This window comes from Perna viridis, chromosome 6 (genome assembly GCF_037379345.1).
Source record: "Perna viridis isolate PV_CMFRI_1.1 ecotype Kerala chromosome 6, ASM3737934v1, whole genome shotgun sequence".
Classification (NCBI taxonomy): domain Eukaryota; kingdom Metazoa; phylum Mollusca; class Bivalvia; order Mytilida; family Mytilidae; genus Perna; species Perna viridis.
In genome coordinates this window covers 10,396,604-10,415,583 of record NC_142450.1, presented here as the reverse complement: position 1 = coordinate 10,415,583, position 18,980 = coordinate 10,396,604, and the positions used below count along the sequence as shown (strand labels likewise).

The 18,980-nt window shown below is 33.1% G+C and overlaps 1 protein-coding gene across 1 annotated transcript in view; it reads left to right on the top strand.

Annotated features, from left to right (window-relative positions):
- The window catches only part of LOC148613604 (uncharacterized), a 54,425-nt gene extending 50,289 nt beyond the window's left edge, over nt 1–4,136 (top strand). The window contains exons 43-46 of the mRNA XM_088587046.1: nt 275–442; nt 908–1,010; nt 1,622–1,789; nt 2,530–4,136. Coding sequence (XP_088443172.1) covers nt 275–442; nt 908–1,010; nt 1,622–1,789; nt 2,530–2,666 — 576 coding nt within the window. The 3' untranslated portion in view covers nt 2,667–4,136. The remainder of the gene's footprint in view (nt 1–274; nt 443–907; nt 1,011–1,621; nt 1,790–2,529) is intronic.
- The last annotated feature ends 14,844 nt before the right edge of the window (nt 4,137–18,980 follow it).

Genomic DNA, 18,980 nt, shown 5'->3' with positions numbered 1-18,980 from the left:
TTTTTTTAGACTTAGTATGCTTAGGGTTTAATGACGGGCCTATTTAGAATTAGGACAGTTTTTAAGGGCAAGTCCACTAAGTGTTCCATTGAAAAAATATTTCTATTAAGTTTCAGTGGTAAAGATATGATTACATTTGTGTAGTGTCAGTTATTCCAGACAATATTATGACTTTTAAAGTTACAAATGAAAACTTCCGATGATTTTTTATACAATGAATTTCCAATAAGAGCATTTAAGAATCACCCTCATACCAAATTACTATTCATTTCAGGGTGCTAAGAGTATAACATCATTTGAGATATTGCCCCCACCACCTCCATCAAGAGCACCTAATAACCCCTGGCCTACCTGGCCTAAAGTCTTCAAGATGGACTACGGCCATGAAGAGGTAGAACTCAAATTTGGCAGGGATCCTAGGATCTTCAATATTAAGAGTTCTGTAAGTATGCAGATATTCATTAAAAATTAAAATGCATCAATATTTTATCGCTCTGAAAGAAGCAAGCATTTTTGTCTGGCCTATTTGTAATATATTTATAACCCCAAAATTACCGAAACATACATAACATGTAGAAATCAACCTGTTTGTTAGTAATCATTACTATAGTTATTCAATAGATTTCAGTGAAATTTGAAAGTAATTTTATTTTAATGTATATTAAGTTTATTAAGTGTAGTGATGTTTGATGGATGCTGTTAATAGTAAATAATCAAACTTTTGGTCTTCTATCAGATATTTATGAATATTTTTATGTAGTTACTTTTGTAGCTTCAATTTACTGACCATTCTAAATCACAAGGCAGAATTTCTTATGACTCTTGAATTATCCGAATCTCTCATTTTTAGTCTGTCTACACACCTCAAGTCATTTCTCTGAACGGAAACTTGTTCTTTTTTTTTCAGAACTTTGTCGATGATGGTAATGGTAATGTTTCTGGTATAAACACTGTTAAAGTGGAATGGACAAAGGATGATGCTGGTCGATGGAATATGAAAGATGTTCCAGGTTTGTATTGTAAAGGGCGATTATTTTTTTTTGGGGGGGGGGAATATGTGTTTGTGTTGTAATGCTTGATATAACAGGAATTTCATTTGGTTTTTCATTGTTTTCAAATTTCTTCATTCAGAGTTATGAGAATTAAGTACTTCTCAGCCTAAGAATCAGGCAAAATGTATATAGGGTGTGGTACATGAACAAAAAAATACACGGTGATTCTTTTGCATTATTCAAGTATTTATACCTCATTACCTCTAGAAATTACTGTCAAAGTGTTTGTAAAATTTGCCTTTTTAAGATATTGATAGGTCAAATTTAGTTGAAATGCACTATGGAAAAATGGCAGGAAAATTTTCCTTAACTTTTTCCTTATATAAGCAGTCAAAAAATATCTACATCACCAATGCTTCAGGATAAATTTGAATAGCTGTTCAGTTGTTTTCTAGATGTATTTGAATATGTTTGAGGCAAAAAAAGACCAAATTGAGAAAAACGATGCACCACTCATTGCTTGATTCTTACACAGAATGGTGTTGAAAACACTGGGGAAGGTTTGAAGGGATTTAACATTGGTTAAGACATGAGCTGTTAATCTTATGGTGATTTCTTACATTTTACAGGATCAGAGGAGTTAGTTAAATGTGATATGGTGATGTTAGCTATGGGATTTTTGGGACCAGAAAAGAAGATTGTTGAAGAACTGTCAGTTAAATTGGATGCTAGGGGAAACTTCCAAACCCCAAGAAATAGATACTCTACCAGTATACCAAGGCTGTACGCAGCTGGAGGTAAGATATTGTAGATGAAGTTTTTATTGTTGCCAAAAAAACGTGACTGGGTTATATATATATTACTTCTGCAATCAATTCAAATTCAGGAATTATTGCAATGTTTTTTTAATTGTGAAAAAATAAATTGTCTTTAAATTATAATAATTAAAAGATGATTTGGGGAATTTTGAAAACAAGTAATAAAGGATATATTTTTTTCAATTCTTGGAAAATAAAGTCATTGTTTTTATCAAAATTGACAAAATTGCAATAAATAATGCATGCAATAATTTCAGATTTTGCGATTATACTTAATTGTATTGATTTATCAGTTTGCAGTTTCATAGAAAGTGTCACACTACTTCATAAATATGTAAATTTTTGCAAAGGGCAATTTTTTATATATATATATATATATATATATTTTTTTTTTTTTTTTGGCTTTTTTTTGCATTGGACAGATGAGCATAAACAATAGTATCATCAAAACTGAGATTTTTTTTAAACATGATGAAACACTTATCTTTTTTGTTAAACAATGACAATTGAAATTTGTGAATATGTTCACTGGACAGAATCAATAAAAATATTAACAAGCACAAAATTTAATATATTTACAGTGTTTGGATGCAAAAATGTGTTGGGAGTTATGGGACTTGTTTGGTGGAATGACTCTTGACAAAAAAAAACATTTTGTCTTAATTTTTTCTTTATACATGTAATATTACAGTGATGATCTTTATTTTACTCTCTGACAGATTGTAGAAGAGGCCAGTCATTAGTTGTATGGGCCATAACAGAGGGCAGGCAGGCAGCAAGACAGGTAGATTTTGACCTGATGGGCCATTCTTCCCTGGCAGGCCCTGGTGGTATTGTATATCAACCTGAGGATTAGGCTGAGGGCTACATCACTTAGTATGGCCCTATAGTCAGTCATTGACAGGTCCAAATCTAAGACTCAACTATTTAGTATTTTATTCATGATAAAAAGAGACAGTTTTCAGACAGATCGTCTACTGTACAAAATGGATTAAGACTTTGAACCAACCTTGTACTTACATGTATTGTGGAAATACTGTTATAATCCACAATGTATTGTGACTTTATCAGTCCAGATTGACTCCTACTACAATTATAGTTTAGAAACAATAAGAAGAAAATCCTGTAAGCTGATATAATTCATGATTTTAGTACATGTACTTGTACAAATAGAATTATTTATTACCAATTAAGAACTATGGGCATTATTGGTGCTTGACAAGGAAAATATATTCTTCCTGTTAGCAAGCAAGGATCAAATTACTGTTGATAAAACAAATCCAGATCTTAAATTGAGAATTTATCACCCAGTTCCTTGATGACTTATTATCAGGGTTTGAGGTGTGAAAATTGTTTTCTTTTTATAGTAGAATTTTGATTATCTGTTTTTGTACTTTTAATTATTAGTATCAATTTTGTGGTTTGTCAAAATTTCATTATTTTGTGGAATTTTTATGCCATTTGAATTTGTGGTTTCCCTGACTGGAATTGGTAACAGAATTTTATCAATAGTAAAATGTTGGTTTTTTTTTTTTTATGTGTTTGGTTTTTTTTATTTGCTTTCTTTCTTTTGCTTGCATTTATGATTCAACATTTATAAGTATATATATTGTTTGTCCTTCAAGTTCTGTATTAATATTCTTTAACATTGACGATAGTGTATATTGTTTCATTATCTTCAGTAGAGGTGGTGTTTGATGATACAATGGATTTTGTGATTACCACTGCCTGCAGTGGTGGAAATTGACTTCTTTATAAAGGTTTTCTAAAAACACAGTATGCCCACCTGACAAGTTATTTCATGGGCATAATCCCCCTCCCCCTCAACCATGAGCATAATCCCCCCTCCCCTCCCCTTAATCAGGGGCATAATCCACCCTCTCCCCCCTCAACAATTTTACATTGCTTGTTTCTTTGCCCATCTATGGCAATAATTTATTTTGGCATTTTACCAAAATTCTCAAGTCACCAGTTATGTAAATATGTGGGCAGTTCACATGTTCTGGTCTATTATTGCAATATGCAAATGATGAGAATGTATTAATGAGTGTTTATAATAAAATTTTCTAACCACAGACATATGGAAGTAATACAATCCTCTGAACTGTAGGTTTTGTTTTTTTTATGTTTTTTTTTCTAGGAAAAATCTAGTCCAATTCAAGACACTTAAAATCATCAGTCTGTAACATTGGTACAAATTAAAACTGTGTCTTTAATTTTCAACTTAATCCTTTTCAAAAAATGTTACAGAGATTATCTATACCTTGTGTATGAATGTAAAGGTCATGTTATTGTTTTCACTCAAATAAAGATCTGTTTCATGTTATTTGTTTTGTTTAATATTGTATATTGTAAAGTCTAAACACTGTTATGTCTGCTGTGTAAATTGTTAACAGTTTTATGTATAGTTTGTACATAGTATTATTAGTAATATATAGAGAGCTGGTAGCTTAGGTTACTGTTCGTTCATTTTTTTGTAATTTCTCTTCAGTCGTCTTCTTACCATACATAATTTTCTTCCGCTTACAACAGAATTCCGCTTTTTTAAATCTGAAATTTACCTTCTGGTTTATTTTACTGTATGTTTACATCTGTTTTTGCTATTTTCTGCTTTTCTGTTGGCTCCATAAAGTCATGTCTGACTTTCAGATTAACTGCATTAATTTCAAAAGTTAGATTTAAAATGTTTGATGAAGTTCAAAATAAAAGCATATGAAAGCATTTTTTTTTTAATTGATCAGGTGAAAAAACACTTGAAAATGTACTTACATTGATATGCCTTAGTACTTAGTTTGTATCTAGTTTTCATTTCAAAAAGATGATATTTCATTTTTTGAATGTCTGGCGTAAAGAGATGCTACTTCAGACATGATATTGCTTACACTACCTGCTGCAGCGTCCTTTCCATATGTTGCTTTGGAAATTACATAATTTATTCCTCTTCTATTAGTTCTTCTTGCTGTAGCTTCAATTTAATAGTTTGATGATCATTGGAGTAATTTTTAAAACTTTACATTGTATGGTTTACAAAAAAAAATGAGAGTTTGAGGGGAACATGGCAGTGGTCACATGACATTCAGTGGTCATGTGACTTTTATTGACTTGAACATAATAGAAAAAAAAACAACTTGAAATTTATAAATGTTCAAAGTTGACATTTTGATGTTGCAAAACCATCTGAAGTTTTCTTTTTTTCAAATGATGTACGTAGTGAAGGGATGTAATGTGATTAAAAAACCATGATTTTTGCTGATTTTTTTTCTCTTTATTTATGTAATGTTCAAAACTTAATTCCAAGACCTTTAACTTTCTATCAGTTTGTGACACAATGAATACACTCTCAAATAAAAAATTAGATTTTTATCAACCAACTTTTTTCACTGAAGTCTTACTGGGTGTAAATAAGGTATCTTCTTGAACAATCTATTGTGTATTAAACTTGACAGTGAGACCAGCCTGCATTCTTGAATACAGTATATAACATATATTTGAGAAACCAACTTCAAATCCATATTTAGAAAAATAATCATAGGCCTCATAAAATTTTATACCTCATCAGGGGATATACCTTATTCACTGCATATAGAAGGCCAACTAGTGAAGTTCTGTGAATGTGCCCATGGAGTGCAATTAGAAGAGATTGGCTCAGACGACTACAAAACATGAAACATCGGGTATTTTTAATTGACCAAAAATAATTTACTTCAAGTCCTGTTCCTAATACTTTTCAGAGCTTGTATCATATGGAATTCTTTGAAGAAAATTAATTTTTCCCCCCATGTTCATAGCTAGTTTAGCCAGTAACTTGTATTAGTAATGAGCAATATATATAAATGCTATCTGTAAACATACATAATAGTCTGAAGTAATGTTTTCTGTAGTCTGTACATAACAATAGTTATTGCTTAGAAATAGGTAGTAATTTATATTGTGTAAGTTAATTGCTTTCCAAGGACAAATATTAGCACCACTGCTGGCTGATTTTACACAAATTATTACTACTATTAAAAGAGCACAAACTAGGATGCTTCCAATAAAACAGAAAAAAGGATCATTTATTGCTGCTAGATTATTGTAAGCTTGTGAATATTTACGTTCTATGAATTTGCCCTTTTTAACATGATTCTTTTTAATGACATACAGGTATATTAGGATGTATAGTAGGCTTTTTGGATTTATTTATTATTTATGTGCTTTTCTGATAACTGCTGTTGATACAGAGGTAAACAGAAGAATAGATTAGTAACAAAAGGCTATTTTACACTTCCATAGTATACATCCCCTTCAAAACTATTTTAAAGAAAAAGAAAAAAAACATAATGTTTGACTTAAAGTTAGTGATGACTAGGGGATATTTATTTTTTTTTCATGTGTTTTAGTTGAATCTCATGTTATCATGGAACAACAGAAGAAACCTAATGTAATCATGATTAGATGAGATATTTGTCCTGTTGGCAGATATACTTTGATTTTTTCAGTTTTGGCACATCTCCTAACTTGACAATCTTGAAGCAGCCCAAAATGTTTAGTTGGGATCCCACAATATCAGTGTAAAATTGGAATCTCCCACATAAAAAATCAGATTTGTGTTTAAATTTACCATATTTTGTGAAAAACACTATTTGTAATTGAATTTTTACATCAAGAATTTGCATTACCTATAATTCAATAACATATTCTATTAGCACAACAAATCCTAAAAAGAACAATGATTTTTTTTTTCACTTTCTTTTTAATTTAATTAAATCGATGGTTGTAACTTGTTCAACTTCAATGTAACTATTTACCCTATGACTTGGTTAACCTTCATCTCAGATTTATTCTATTAAGCGGCTTTCCATGTAAAAATCAGGCAAATCATGTGATATGGGTGCCCCAGGGTAAATTTTATTCTGCTGAATTTTTTGTTTCAATATAATGTTTATATCCTATGAATGTCCAATAGTACAAAGCTTTTTTTTAAATCAACAATGGATGGCTCAGAAAATGATTTTAATTTTTTTTGACATAGCAACCAAATTTTGCCCAAAATAAGGAGTTATATCCCTTTTTAAATGAATTTCTATGCTTTCTATATAATTTATTTCTCATTAACCGTTGCATTTAATCAAAAACAAAAACCAACATTCAACTTTGATAATGGATGCATATGCTGTATGGAATGGATGATTTTTTTGAAACCAAATTTGTCATGTGCCACCCGCTGCCTGGTTTTTACTTGGACGCCCTCTTTACATAATATTGCCCCAGTATCTCTTCTAGAAATGCCCTATAGTCTTGATCTATGAATACTGCTGAAATTTTGGAAATGTCTCAGTAGTATACTAGAATCATTGGTGTTTACACTGTTTCATTGAATAGATAGACACTCTTATGGCATTTGAAAAGGGTAACTGTCTGTGCGAGAACCGGCAGGGTAGTCAAGGACGTTAGAAAATGGAATTTAATTCAACCAGATGATATAAAGATTCTCCTTCAGTAATGAATGGTTTAAATTATTTTTCCACATGAGATGGTAGAATTGGAAGCTTTAACGAGCATGTTAAAATCTTAATTATACCATAGTGAGAGGGGAAATAATTTAAATCGGAATAAGCTTAAGGAAAATCACTTTCTCCCATTAAATCTGTGAAAAATTGAAAAATGTTAAAATGGCAGGAAAAATCGCCGGCTTAGAATGGGAGAGACGATTAATATCGCCTTTATGTCATAGTATCAACTCTGCAATACCACCCGTACTGATATTGCAAAGTTCAGTTTACTGCACGTGTTTCAAGGGATAAGCTTTATCTGCATCGCTAGAACCATGGGAAGATCTAAATCCCCAAAATATATAATAAGAAATAGTTAAATTGTTTTTATTTTGTTTATTATAAAAATAAGGTTCTGTTCATTACATATTCACCATGGTCTGTTTTGTTTCAATGATTATATAGGCATGCATGTGTCATGGACAACGCACTCCCGTTATAGTTTCTTAATACGTGAATTATGAACATGCCAAAAGATTTAAGGTAATTTGTAATGACGTAATATTACCTGGATGGATGTCTAATATCACTTATGTTTTTTTTAGTATTATATTCAAATACTAGATAATAAAAAAGTATGAAATGAAAGTTTGTTTTGTTAGAATGCAAGGTCATGGTCAATTGATAGGTGTTACGCTGTAATACTGTCCATGAAGTCCATGAAGTAACCTATAATTTGCAAACTTCCTAATCAGGGGAGTAGAGATAGGGGTGAACAAAATTATACCATCCTCTTTAGTTTTTAGAATTCGAAACGTAATTTAGAAGTAACAACTAAACAAAGAAAATAGACACGCACAACAAACACGGAATTATAACCAAAATAACACGCACACAGAAACAAACCTGGATTCCATTAATAATTGGGAGCATGGACCAGGTGCATTGGTAGGGTTAGAGTTCTCCGCCTTTTTTAGGAACATTAGCCGAACTGCGCATATAATGTCACCTGCGAGGTGGACGAAAGAGGAAAACCAATACTAAGACAAAATCAAAGCAATCGGCGGCCAACGAGTTTCATGATTACATAACAAAAATTATATAATGATTAAATAGAGAGAGTCAATAATTTACTGTAGCTAAGCATTGCAGATTTTCAATAAGTGTAAGAGTCTTCATGAATACCATACTACGAAATAAGGGCTGGGATTTATTCTAGGGGTTGTGACTTAAGTCATGTAGGTCCGAGGGGCCAGAAACAAGCATTTGCATAATTTCTGGATATTAAGTTGTGTACCGATCTTTTTGCAATTGTACTTCAAGGTAAACCTGGTCAAATTATTTCCCTGTGTCAAGTTTCAATTGTAATAAACCTTCTGACTGGTTCGTTCTCTTTGGGTAATGGAGGTTATTTTGTATAATGCAATACTGTGACGTCATTAACGTCGATTGGTCAGCAGTCCATATAAAGTTCAGACACTGCCCATGGTAAAGTGATTCATGGTGTAGAAAAGCCCATGGATCAGACGATGCTTTTTTTGGCTACATGTGCTATATTTATATTTGACAATAGTCCTTTCTATATCTAGATCTGTACTTTTGAGAAAATTACACTTCAACTTCCCACTAAAATCAACCAAATTAAGAACGATAACTCTTGCAAATTGCTATTTTCATGTACAATCTATATAATTTTTATCTTAAAAGTGCAACCGTAAAATGAAAAACTAAGACTGGTTATATGACCTATAACGGTTTCTGAACAGGAAATATAACTGAGTTTGGTGGGTTTTTGACATAATGCATGAATCACCTCCTGTCTGATATTTATAAAGCAAGAAAGGGCTTAATTAACTCATAAAACATTATACAAACGTAAAAAGACAAAGTTTAGCACTGACTAGAGAAATGAAAGTGGTAGACATTTTATATAAAATTTGTTATTATTAACTTACTTATATCTGACTAGTAAATGTAGTATGTAAGACGTGCATTAAAAGAAACTAAAACATCAAAGTGCAATGTCGGAGTACCGAAACAAGAAATTGCACAAAACTCGGTCACTTCACAAGCATTTTTTGCGAGTTTGTTCAGTGCTTTTTAAAAACAAAAAAATCTATATACGTTATATGTTTGATACTTTAGCTTCAGAAAACAACGTATACTGTAATAACTAGATTTCCAGTGAAAAAAGCAACACAACAAAATAAACAGTGGCCAATCCAGAGATTTTGAAAAAGGGGGTTCCAGAAAAAAGGAGGGGCCCAAGCTATGATTGGCTCTCTTTATCCAAATTATTTTTGCAGAAAATTTATAAAAGTTTCCGACAAAAGGGAGTGTCTGATTCCCTGGAACCCTCTTGATCCGCCACTTATCTTTACCATGGAGAAATATTTCTTTCCTACAAGTACGAATCGTGTATCTATACAGACAATATTATCAATTATACATAACTAGATGTAATACCCTTTAAAACATATTTTTTAAATTGGGAAATGTAGGCTTTAGTTTTATATCATTTATTACATTATATTTCATAAATGAGATTGATTTTACTCACACGTTTTGTGTGTGAACGAACTGCAAGTGAATATAACTTTTTTTTACAATTTTCCCCGTACAAATTATAAAATCTGTTGATTTGTCTGGCGTGCAGATGTGATTCGTCCATTATCTTAGGTATTAGTGCTTTAAAGAATCAAATGTCAAAAAAAAGCAATGAGACAACTCATTTTTCACTTTAGGGAGTTGCGTCATTTTGCCTACTTTATGCTGCAAATTAAGAAATGATAGAATTAATTATCACTAAATTTGGTATATTAAAAATTAAATGCCGAAATAGAATTTATATTGGTATGGTTTAGTCGAAAAAAATTATAGTTCTGTTCCCATGGAGAGTCCTAAACTAACTTTTACACGACAAAAGACATAAGCAGCGTATGGATAAAATATTTTCATCGCTTAACTTGATCTGTAGCCAATTTTTTTATTGCTTTCTTTATACGGTTGGTTTCTTGGTAATTTTATACAAAATAGTTTGGTGCTGGGGTTTTATTAACTTTTCTATTAAGGTCCTATTCCAAGAGTAAGTAAAGAAAACGGTTGAAAAACATAGAACAGTCCTGGTATGGCTGGAAAATTACACATTTCATACTGTTTGTTTTCAAGCACTGACATTTTCCAGACCGTACAAAACTATATCACATCAAAGTACTCGAATGAAATGAATAAATTTGTATCAATTGTTTGAATATTTACGCTTAAAATAATTGTCACATGGCAAAAAAAACAAAAAACAAAAAAACAGATAAGATAAAAAGAATAATCTGGTATCGACTTAAAACTTATATAACCACAAGCTTCCTGCAGTAATTTTGATTTTAAATCACCGTGATTCTAATTAGAAATGACCTAAAATTCATCTTTAAAATATTACACGAAAGTTCACGTGGCATCGCAGCAGTGCACCAGTTCGCGTCATATTCAGGTTCATTGTCGGTTTAAAGTCGAAATTCAATTTAGCGACGGTCTGTAAAATCATTTTAACTTGAACAGCATTAATCCTGCCCTCCGATATATTTACCTCTTATCTTATAGCTCAACTATTAATAACTGTCACATAAATGCATAAGTTTTAGATTATGATTTCAACAATAGGGTCAGATGAAAGAAACACAAGCAATGAACTTTTAAGTCCCTTCAACACCCACAGTTCTGTTATCACATCAGTCCAATAAACATCTAGTTTAATTTGAAATAACATATGGCCAAATAGAATGATCATTACAAATAACAATAACTTACACCATTAGGACTTTTCATTAGAAAATTACTTTTCCCCCGTCTAAGCAAAGTTCTACTGTTATTGTAAAAAAAATGTCATCCTCCGATCTCATGAGGCGATAACCGTGTACTAAAAATATGTTAAGATTAAGATCAATACCTAACTGTCAGGTTTTAGTTCGTTTGAATCGGCTTTTTTTTGTTTTTGTTTTTTGTTTTTGTTTTTTTTTTTGTTTTGTTTTTGTTTTTGTTGTTGTTTTTTTTTTTTTGGGGGGGGGGTGTTTGTTTTCGTTCAGAGGGTTAAGGGATAAGAAAGACATTATCTTTTATGGCTAAATAATAGAGAATAAACCCCTCTCGGCATATCGGTTAAACGCAAAGTAAGGCTACAATTTTTATTACATGTAATAAGTTGCTGTTCTGAAATGCACGGAACTGTGACGGATATATTCGGAGTTTGTGTGTAACGTTCAGTAAAAATGAGCAAGTAATAGCCCGGAAGAATCCCTTTCTTTATCGGAATCACTGCATCCTTGTTGTAAATATTTGATCAACCCCAGCTTAATGTGAAACAAGCACTTATCTTTAAAAAGATAGACGACGCACTAAAATTTGTTGTTTTTTACTTATGATTTTCTACATTTCATTCAGGAAATAACACATGACAGGCAATTTCAATTTCGATACAGTTTTGTTTTTCGAACACCCCTAATTTATCACTATTTGGCCAATCAAGAAACAGAATTGCGATCAAGTGACTTACGCTTCCATGGAAGAGCGTCTTTAAGGTCAAAGGGTAAAAAGCGAAACTATACCGACTGCGTCGAAAAAAAATACAGCTTTCGATTGGTACTCATCATTCCTCTCAGCCATGATTTCTTTTTCTGTAGGAATTGGTTAAAGCTTCATTAGCTGTCATTTTCGTAAATTTTTCACGAGAATGGATCCTAGTCTACCATTCAAAAGCATAGAGACTTGTCATTTAGAGAGCATTGAGTTCAGCGTTGAGGGAAAAACATTTTTTTGTGTAAAAAATATCGATAAAAAATGACAAATATCTATTTCTACATGATAAAGGTATTAAGAAAAAACATAAAATAGAAGATTCTGCATTGTCGGCAATCTTCGGAAGTAATGGCGAAAAATAGTTAGATCAGAGCTATCGGTCTTCTCTGATTAAAAACAAAGTACTCATGTACTGAATCAATTTATATCGATTTTTTGAATTTTTACGCCTCAAATAATCGACCGTCAAATTACAAAAAATGGGATAAAAGCAGGCATTAAAGGAAAGCATAGGGATTGAATTCAAATGCATCAAACACACAGGTTATTGTTGTAAATGGTCAGTATTGAACTCTTTGATTTATTTTTTTTTTAATTTACCATTTTTATTACGAAGGACATTGAATGAACACACAACAAAATTTGTGATATCTGGTAGCATGCAGTGTGCGAGTTTATGAAATATTCAGGTTCGATGTTGATTTAAATGGAACACCTAGATGAATTAACACAAAACTATCCAACATACTGCATAATTGAACTTCAAACTACAAGTTGGCCTTTCTCAGTTTCTGAATTTTCAAGTCGGATCTCCAATTCGAATATGTCTATTAAACCATTCAAACCTAAGCCACAGTCATTAAAATAAAGCATGTCCTTAGATACATGTCCCTCTCAACTATCTACATTTCTCAGTTAATAAGCTATATAGTTCGAGTCACAGACACCTAAGTGTGATGTAAAGCGCTTAGTTTCTGCATGGGCACCTTGTTCCAAGACACGCACATTAACATAAACGCCAAAGTCTTAGAATAAAATTTCAACAATTATGTCTGATGCAGGAAGCACCTACAGTTCTATCATTATGGCACAATGCCAAATAGACAAATCGCCAAATTACCAAAAAAAGCAATATCACCAGACCACAGACTGACACAATTCCTGAGAAATGCATTATCGATATTGTTTCTTTGTCATCGTTTATAAGCAAAGTTTCATTTTTATTTTTCATTTCCGGGCTTCTGATGTCACAAGGCAGTAACTGCAATACAAATACACGAAGCAGTGGGTGATAGATCAGGATGGTTTCAGGATGGCTTCGGGTGTTTTGCTACCCCTTTGTTAAAAGTTTAGCAAACAATGAGCGGAAAATATAGGCTGGAACAGAGAGTTTAGTCCCTGTCTGCAACTTATTTCTTTATATAAGTTTCTTGACCGGAACCACCACCCCCCCCCCCCATTTTTGTAAATAAATAGATCCACCAATCCCTGCATGAAATATCTGAAGACAGCTCTTCCAATTGGTACTCAGCATTCTTCGCTTTTATTGCTATGATCGATTACTTTTTATAATCTCGTAGGGTTTTCATTTCAAGCCAAACTTCGAATGGTTTATCATGCGTCTATTAGAATAAACCATTTGTAGGCAACTTCAATACATCGACATATTCATTATAATATAATGAACGATTGGTTTATTCGGGTAAATGCATAGAAACAATCAGGTACTGATAAGAGGTTCGAGGTCAACTATTTTTAATGGAATCGTTGTTAATACAAACCAAATTAAATTCGCAGTAAAAGTCGTTTATAGTGTTTGTTTATTGGCGTAAATAGCATAGAATTAAATATGATGTATTAGAAATACCTATAAAGTAGACCTAACTATCTGCATTTGAACCTTAATCGGATATGCCAATGTGACTATTTTCTTGCGGTAGTGTAAAAGCAGATGCTTTTCTACAAACTTAATTATGCCTCAAATAATAGTAAATTGCAAAAAAAATCGGATAAAAGGAAAATATGGGGATCGAACTCAAACGTATCTTAACATAAGCTTAATATCATTATAAATTTTAATATTGAACTATTTGTTTTATTTTTTAAATTCACCATTTTGATTACAAAAAACACACACACCAAAATGCATCGTAGCAGTGCGCCAGTTTGGGTAATATTCAGGTTCCATATCGGTTTACATGGAACACCTAGATGAATGAATACAAAACTCTCGGACATAGTGCATAATTGAACTACAAACAATTAGTTGGTTGTTCCCAGTTTTGTTTAATTGTCAGGTTCAAATTCAACTGATCGACCTCCAGGTGGAAACTGTCTGTTAAATCATTCGAACTTAATCCACAATCATTGAAATAAATCATATCCTTAGATGTTACTCTCAAAAAGCTACATTTCTCAGTTGATAAGATTCATAGCTCATTTAGTACAAGTTAGTAAAAAGACATCGATGTTTCATTTAAAAGCGCTTACTATTTTCTGGGCACCTAGTTCCACAGACACGTGCATTAACATAAACGATAATGTCTGATAATATAATTTCACAAATCGTGTCTGGCACAGGAAACATTAGCCATGCACTTTTAAGCTCTGACCTACCTACAGCTCTATCATAATAACATACAAATAGCCAAAATAACCAAATAGAATGATTATTGCAAAAAGCAATAGCACATGAACCACCCCCCCCCCCCCCCACACACACACACACACGATATCATTGGTTTCGCGTCAGATTGGTTTCGGGGGTACCCTTTTGTAAAAAAAAAATGGTCAAACCACGACGGCAAGTAATAGCCTGAAACCTCTTTCTTCATACAAGTTTCTTGATCGGAACTACTGCCCCTTTCATCCACCATGGTCTGATTGAAACAAATCGTTATTGGTTATAAAGAAAATGAATAACAGATTATTTTTGTTTTGTTTTGTGTGATTTTTTTTTTTGCCTGCATGGAATATCTGATGACAGTTCTTCTAATTGGTACTCAGCATTCCTCTTCATATTTCAATTCTATGATTGATGACAATTTATAATCTCGCAGGGTTTTCATTCCTAGCTAAACATCAAATGATTTATTAAGCGTCTAAACATAAATAGGCAACTTGAATATATCGACTTTGAATGACTGGCTTAATCAGGTAAATGCATAGAAGTAAACATGTACAGTACTGATAAGAGGTTAGAGGTCAACTATTTTTAATTGGATTGTTGTTAATACGAACCAAATTAATTAGCATAATTATTTAGTTTGCAGTAAAAGTTGTTTATTTGGTTTGTCTATTGGCGTAAATAATATAGAATTAAATTTGATATATTAGAGATACCTACGAAGTGGACCTAACTAACTGCATCTGAACCATAGTGGAGAAAGCCAATGGGACTATTTTCCTGCGGTAGCGCAAGATAATTGCTAATGCTACAGGTTTTACAAATCTAAAGGCTCTGGTGACTTCTATATCAACTCTGATCTTCGATTAAATTATAAAATTCGTTCACATGTTCAAAACCATGTTGATTTTCATGTCCATTTTTCTCTTCTTATTCAACTTCTATATCAGGAATGGCAAAACCTAATAGAGCAACAAAAAACGTCATCTCATGCCAGTAATACAGCCAAAAGATGTCATCGCATTGTACATGGCCTCTCGCTTACTTTTAATGACTCTGATATGTAGCTGTATCTTAGAATCAACCTAAAAAATAAGTTGCATTCATTATCTAAAGAACAAAACCTGCCAGAAAATCTAAATATAAAACGTTTTATCAACGATGAAATGGACATGACAGTTGGATTTAGCTGACATCTACCGTTGAAATAGTCTTTTAAGTCGCTAATATTGTTAGCGACTTCTTGCACTCGTAGTTTCGGTACTTTAAATTATATTCGCATATGATTTGCATAGTATATACATGTATTTATATTCCACGTAATGCTGCTGATATTTACCCTGTTTACCGCCATAGCGTCATAGTTCTAGCTTCATATACTAGATCACAATATACCTCTTAAATAGCATACACGTGTGTTCTACGTGTGTTTTATTCCTGTATGTGAACAGGAAGTTTACAAGAAATGATCGGTAAGCACTGAACATTATCCAGTTTGCAATTCAGGCACAGGTGATGATTGGGGTTTTTACGATCTTGACTATCATTACGGATCTCGCACGACCGCCCTTACGGGGATTCTGTTAGTAATGCCGGTTAGTAGTAGAAGGTAGCGGAGCCCAGCCTTCGGGATACCTGACCGAAGAACTCAGTCAGAGTATGTCCTACTAGCGGCTGGGCTGCTGTGTTGACGCTCTGGCCTACTCCAGACCCCACGTGGGTCCGAGAGCGTTTCCCCACTCTAACTGTTTGGGAGTACGTCAACGTGTAGAGTGTCAGGCACAGGTGCTCGTTACAATACTATATAGGTCATACACATATGAATATTCATTGTCAGTTGTTCAGTTTGGTTCCTAATCTGGTTCCCTGGTCAATATCACTAGCGACCCAAAGATCACTACAACGTACCTCTTTTAAAAATATCAAACACATGTCTATGTGTGTGTGTGTGTGTTTTTTTTTTTTTTTTTTTTTTTTGGGGGGGGGGGTTGGTGGTTTATTCGAGAACGGGAAGTTTACATTAAAAGATGAAATAACTAGCATTGAATTTACAACTGGTTAAATATAGGTCATATATATTATCAGAACTCCGATATCTATGTATAATAGCAATTGCCAGTTGTTTAATCTGGTTCCGGGTAATTGAAAACATTCGGGTCATTACGGTTACGAAAGAGTACGCAATATATAAAGGGAACACAGATTTTACCGGAAGTCATCCGATTTTAGAGCATATTGCATACGTGCCATTTCGGTTGTTAAAAGTAACCAAAAATCAGTGAAAGAGAATATTTGACGCTTAGTGACTTTGAAGACTTCAGTCTTTGATTTTAACATATACTGACCACAAGAAACCCACACAAATTAAATCTAGACCGTATCTGCCTTCTTTACCATTTGTGAAACGGATTTTGAGACTCATTTTTCTGCTAGCCTCTATCAATTGTATTTCATACCATTCAAAAATAAACCCATATTCTGATTACCTAAATAATCTTGTGTACAAAAATAACATGTAAACCCACGTTGATGACATGTAGCGTGAACATGAGAAACAGATTTAAATCTACGATTTATTAAATAAGCAATATATATATGAATATTGATGAAAAATCAATAATTATTTTTTTTACGCAAATGCCTATTAAAAGGTTCAGGTGCCTTTGTGACCCCGAAATTTGCAGTGACCCATGAGCAGACACCACGCTCAAAGAAACAAAATTAAATGAGCAACCCAGACTCCACTAAAAAATGGGAGCATGGGCCAAATGCACCACGGTAGGGTAAGCGTCCTCTGCTTTTCTAGAAACACCCGCCGACATTGTAAACCAATTCCAAAGAGAGGGCAAGAGGGAGGGTAGGTTTTCCGTCCTCACCTCTTGAAATTATTGACCATAGGAAAACTACGTATATATGAAAGACAAGTACAGCATGCCGAACAAGAAATAATTGTCACAATGTTATTTTCTTTGTTTAAATACATGTATTTTCCTCGCGGAAGTGTATAAATGAGCATGCCCATCGGCCACCCCGCAGTTAACGCCCAGACAACACATTTCATTGGAAAGGTAAAGAGAAAATTTGAATGACATCTTTCAACAATATTTTTTGTACAAGTACGCAAAAAACTGAGAAGGAAACCTATGTTATTCGTCTTGTACGGGAATGTAATGTTTGATGTTAAAATGATTTTGTCAGTATAAACCTTCTAGAGATATTTTTATCATATAATTAGACAAGGATTGACCTTTAATTGTCTTGCGCACAGATGTAGTATGGTCATAGTTTTCTCCTTAAGCTTTTTTTTTTATGGAAAACTGACAAGTATAAGTATTAATAATGTCAGCCTAGACTTGTAAAGTATGAATTACCAAATTATCCTACTACTCACACTAATAATTTGCACGCAATAGCAGCAGGAACCCCCTTGCGCGAGTTCATGTGCTCCGAAAGTGCTGACAGTTCCTACCTGCCATGTCCTGGTTAAATGCCAACAAAGAGTACTATGATTATGATTGAGATTTTTACTACCTTGACTATCCTCACGGAACGACCGTTTCTTACGGGGATTCTGTTAGTAGTTGTCTGTTAGTAGTTGAGGTAGCGGAGCCCAGCCTTTGGGATACCTGACGCAGTCACAGTATGTCCTACTAGCGGTTTGGCTGCTCTGTTGACGCTCTGACCTACTCCCAGACCACACGTGGGTCAGAAAGTATTTCCCCACTCTATTTGGGAGTACGTCAACGTGTAGAGATACGAGTACCATGTTAACTGCATGATTTTTATAGGGAGAGGTCAGCAACACCTTTGAGTGAATTCATATTCGAAGGTGCTGACAGTTCCTGCTTGTCATGTCCTCGTTAAATACCAATAACGAGTACTATGTAATTTTGACGGAGTTCTCTTCAAGATCACTCTCTCAATCCGTGGCAGTATTTGAAAACCATTCTATTGGGTAAATATGAAAAAGGATAAATTTTACTAGTCTGGAAGGTATATTAACTGATTTTAGCAGGTGCATTTTTTTTTTAAAATGGTATTAAGACAAGATATATTTCCTTCGATTTTTCATTTAAACAATTAATGGTTTTATAGTCTCTGTAATTTCTGGAATCCTTTACCATTATTACTCCACACTGTGATAGACAGTCACCAGATTTAATGAAAAATAGCTTCAGAACTAAACACTGCAATACCAATAAATTTTAATCAAAACCAGTCTGCAAATGTAGAAGACATTACTTCAGAAAACGTTCTGTAATACGTTCACTTTTACTGTAGTTTTTATAAGACTTATTTCTAATGCTGGTAGTACTGATGGTATTGTTCTAAGCTAGCTTTCAGTTACTACTAGCGTTCTTTGAGTGGATATCTCATTTTGTCTATATGATACATGTTGAGAATTCGGTCTATTATTTGGGTGATTGATTTTATTTTCAGTATACTTTTGACCTTTCACGAAAGGGGCAATTATTAATGCCTTATAAAACTAGTTTAACCTCAT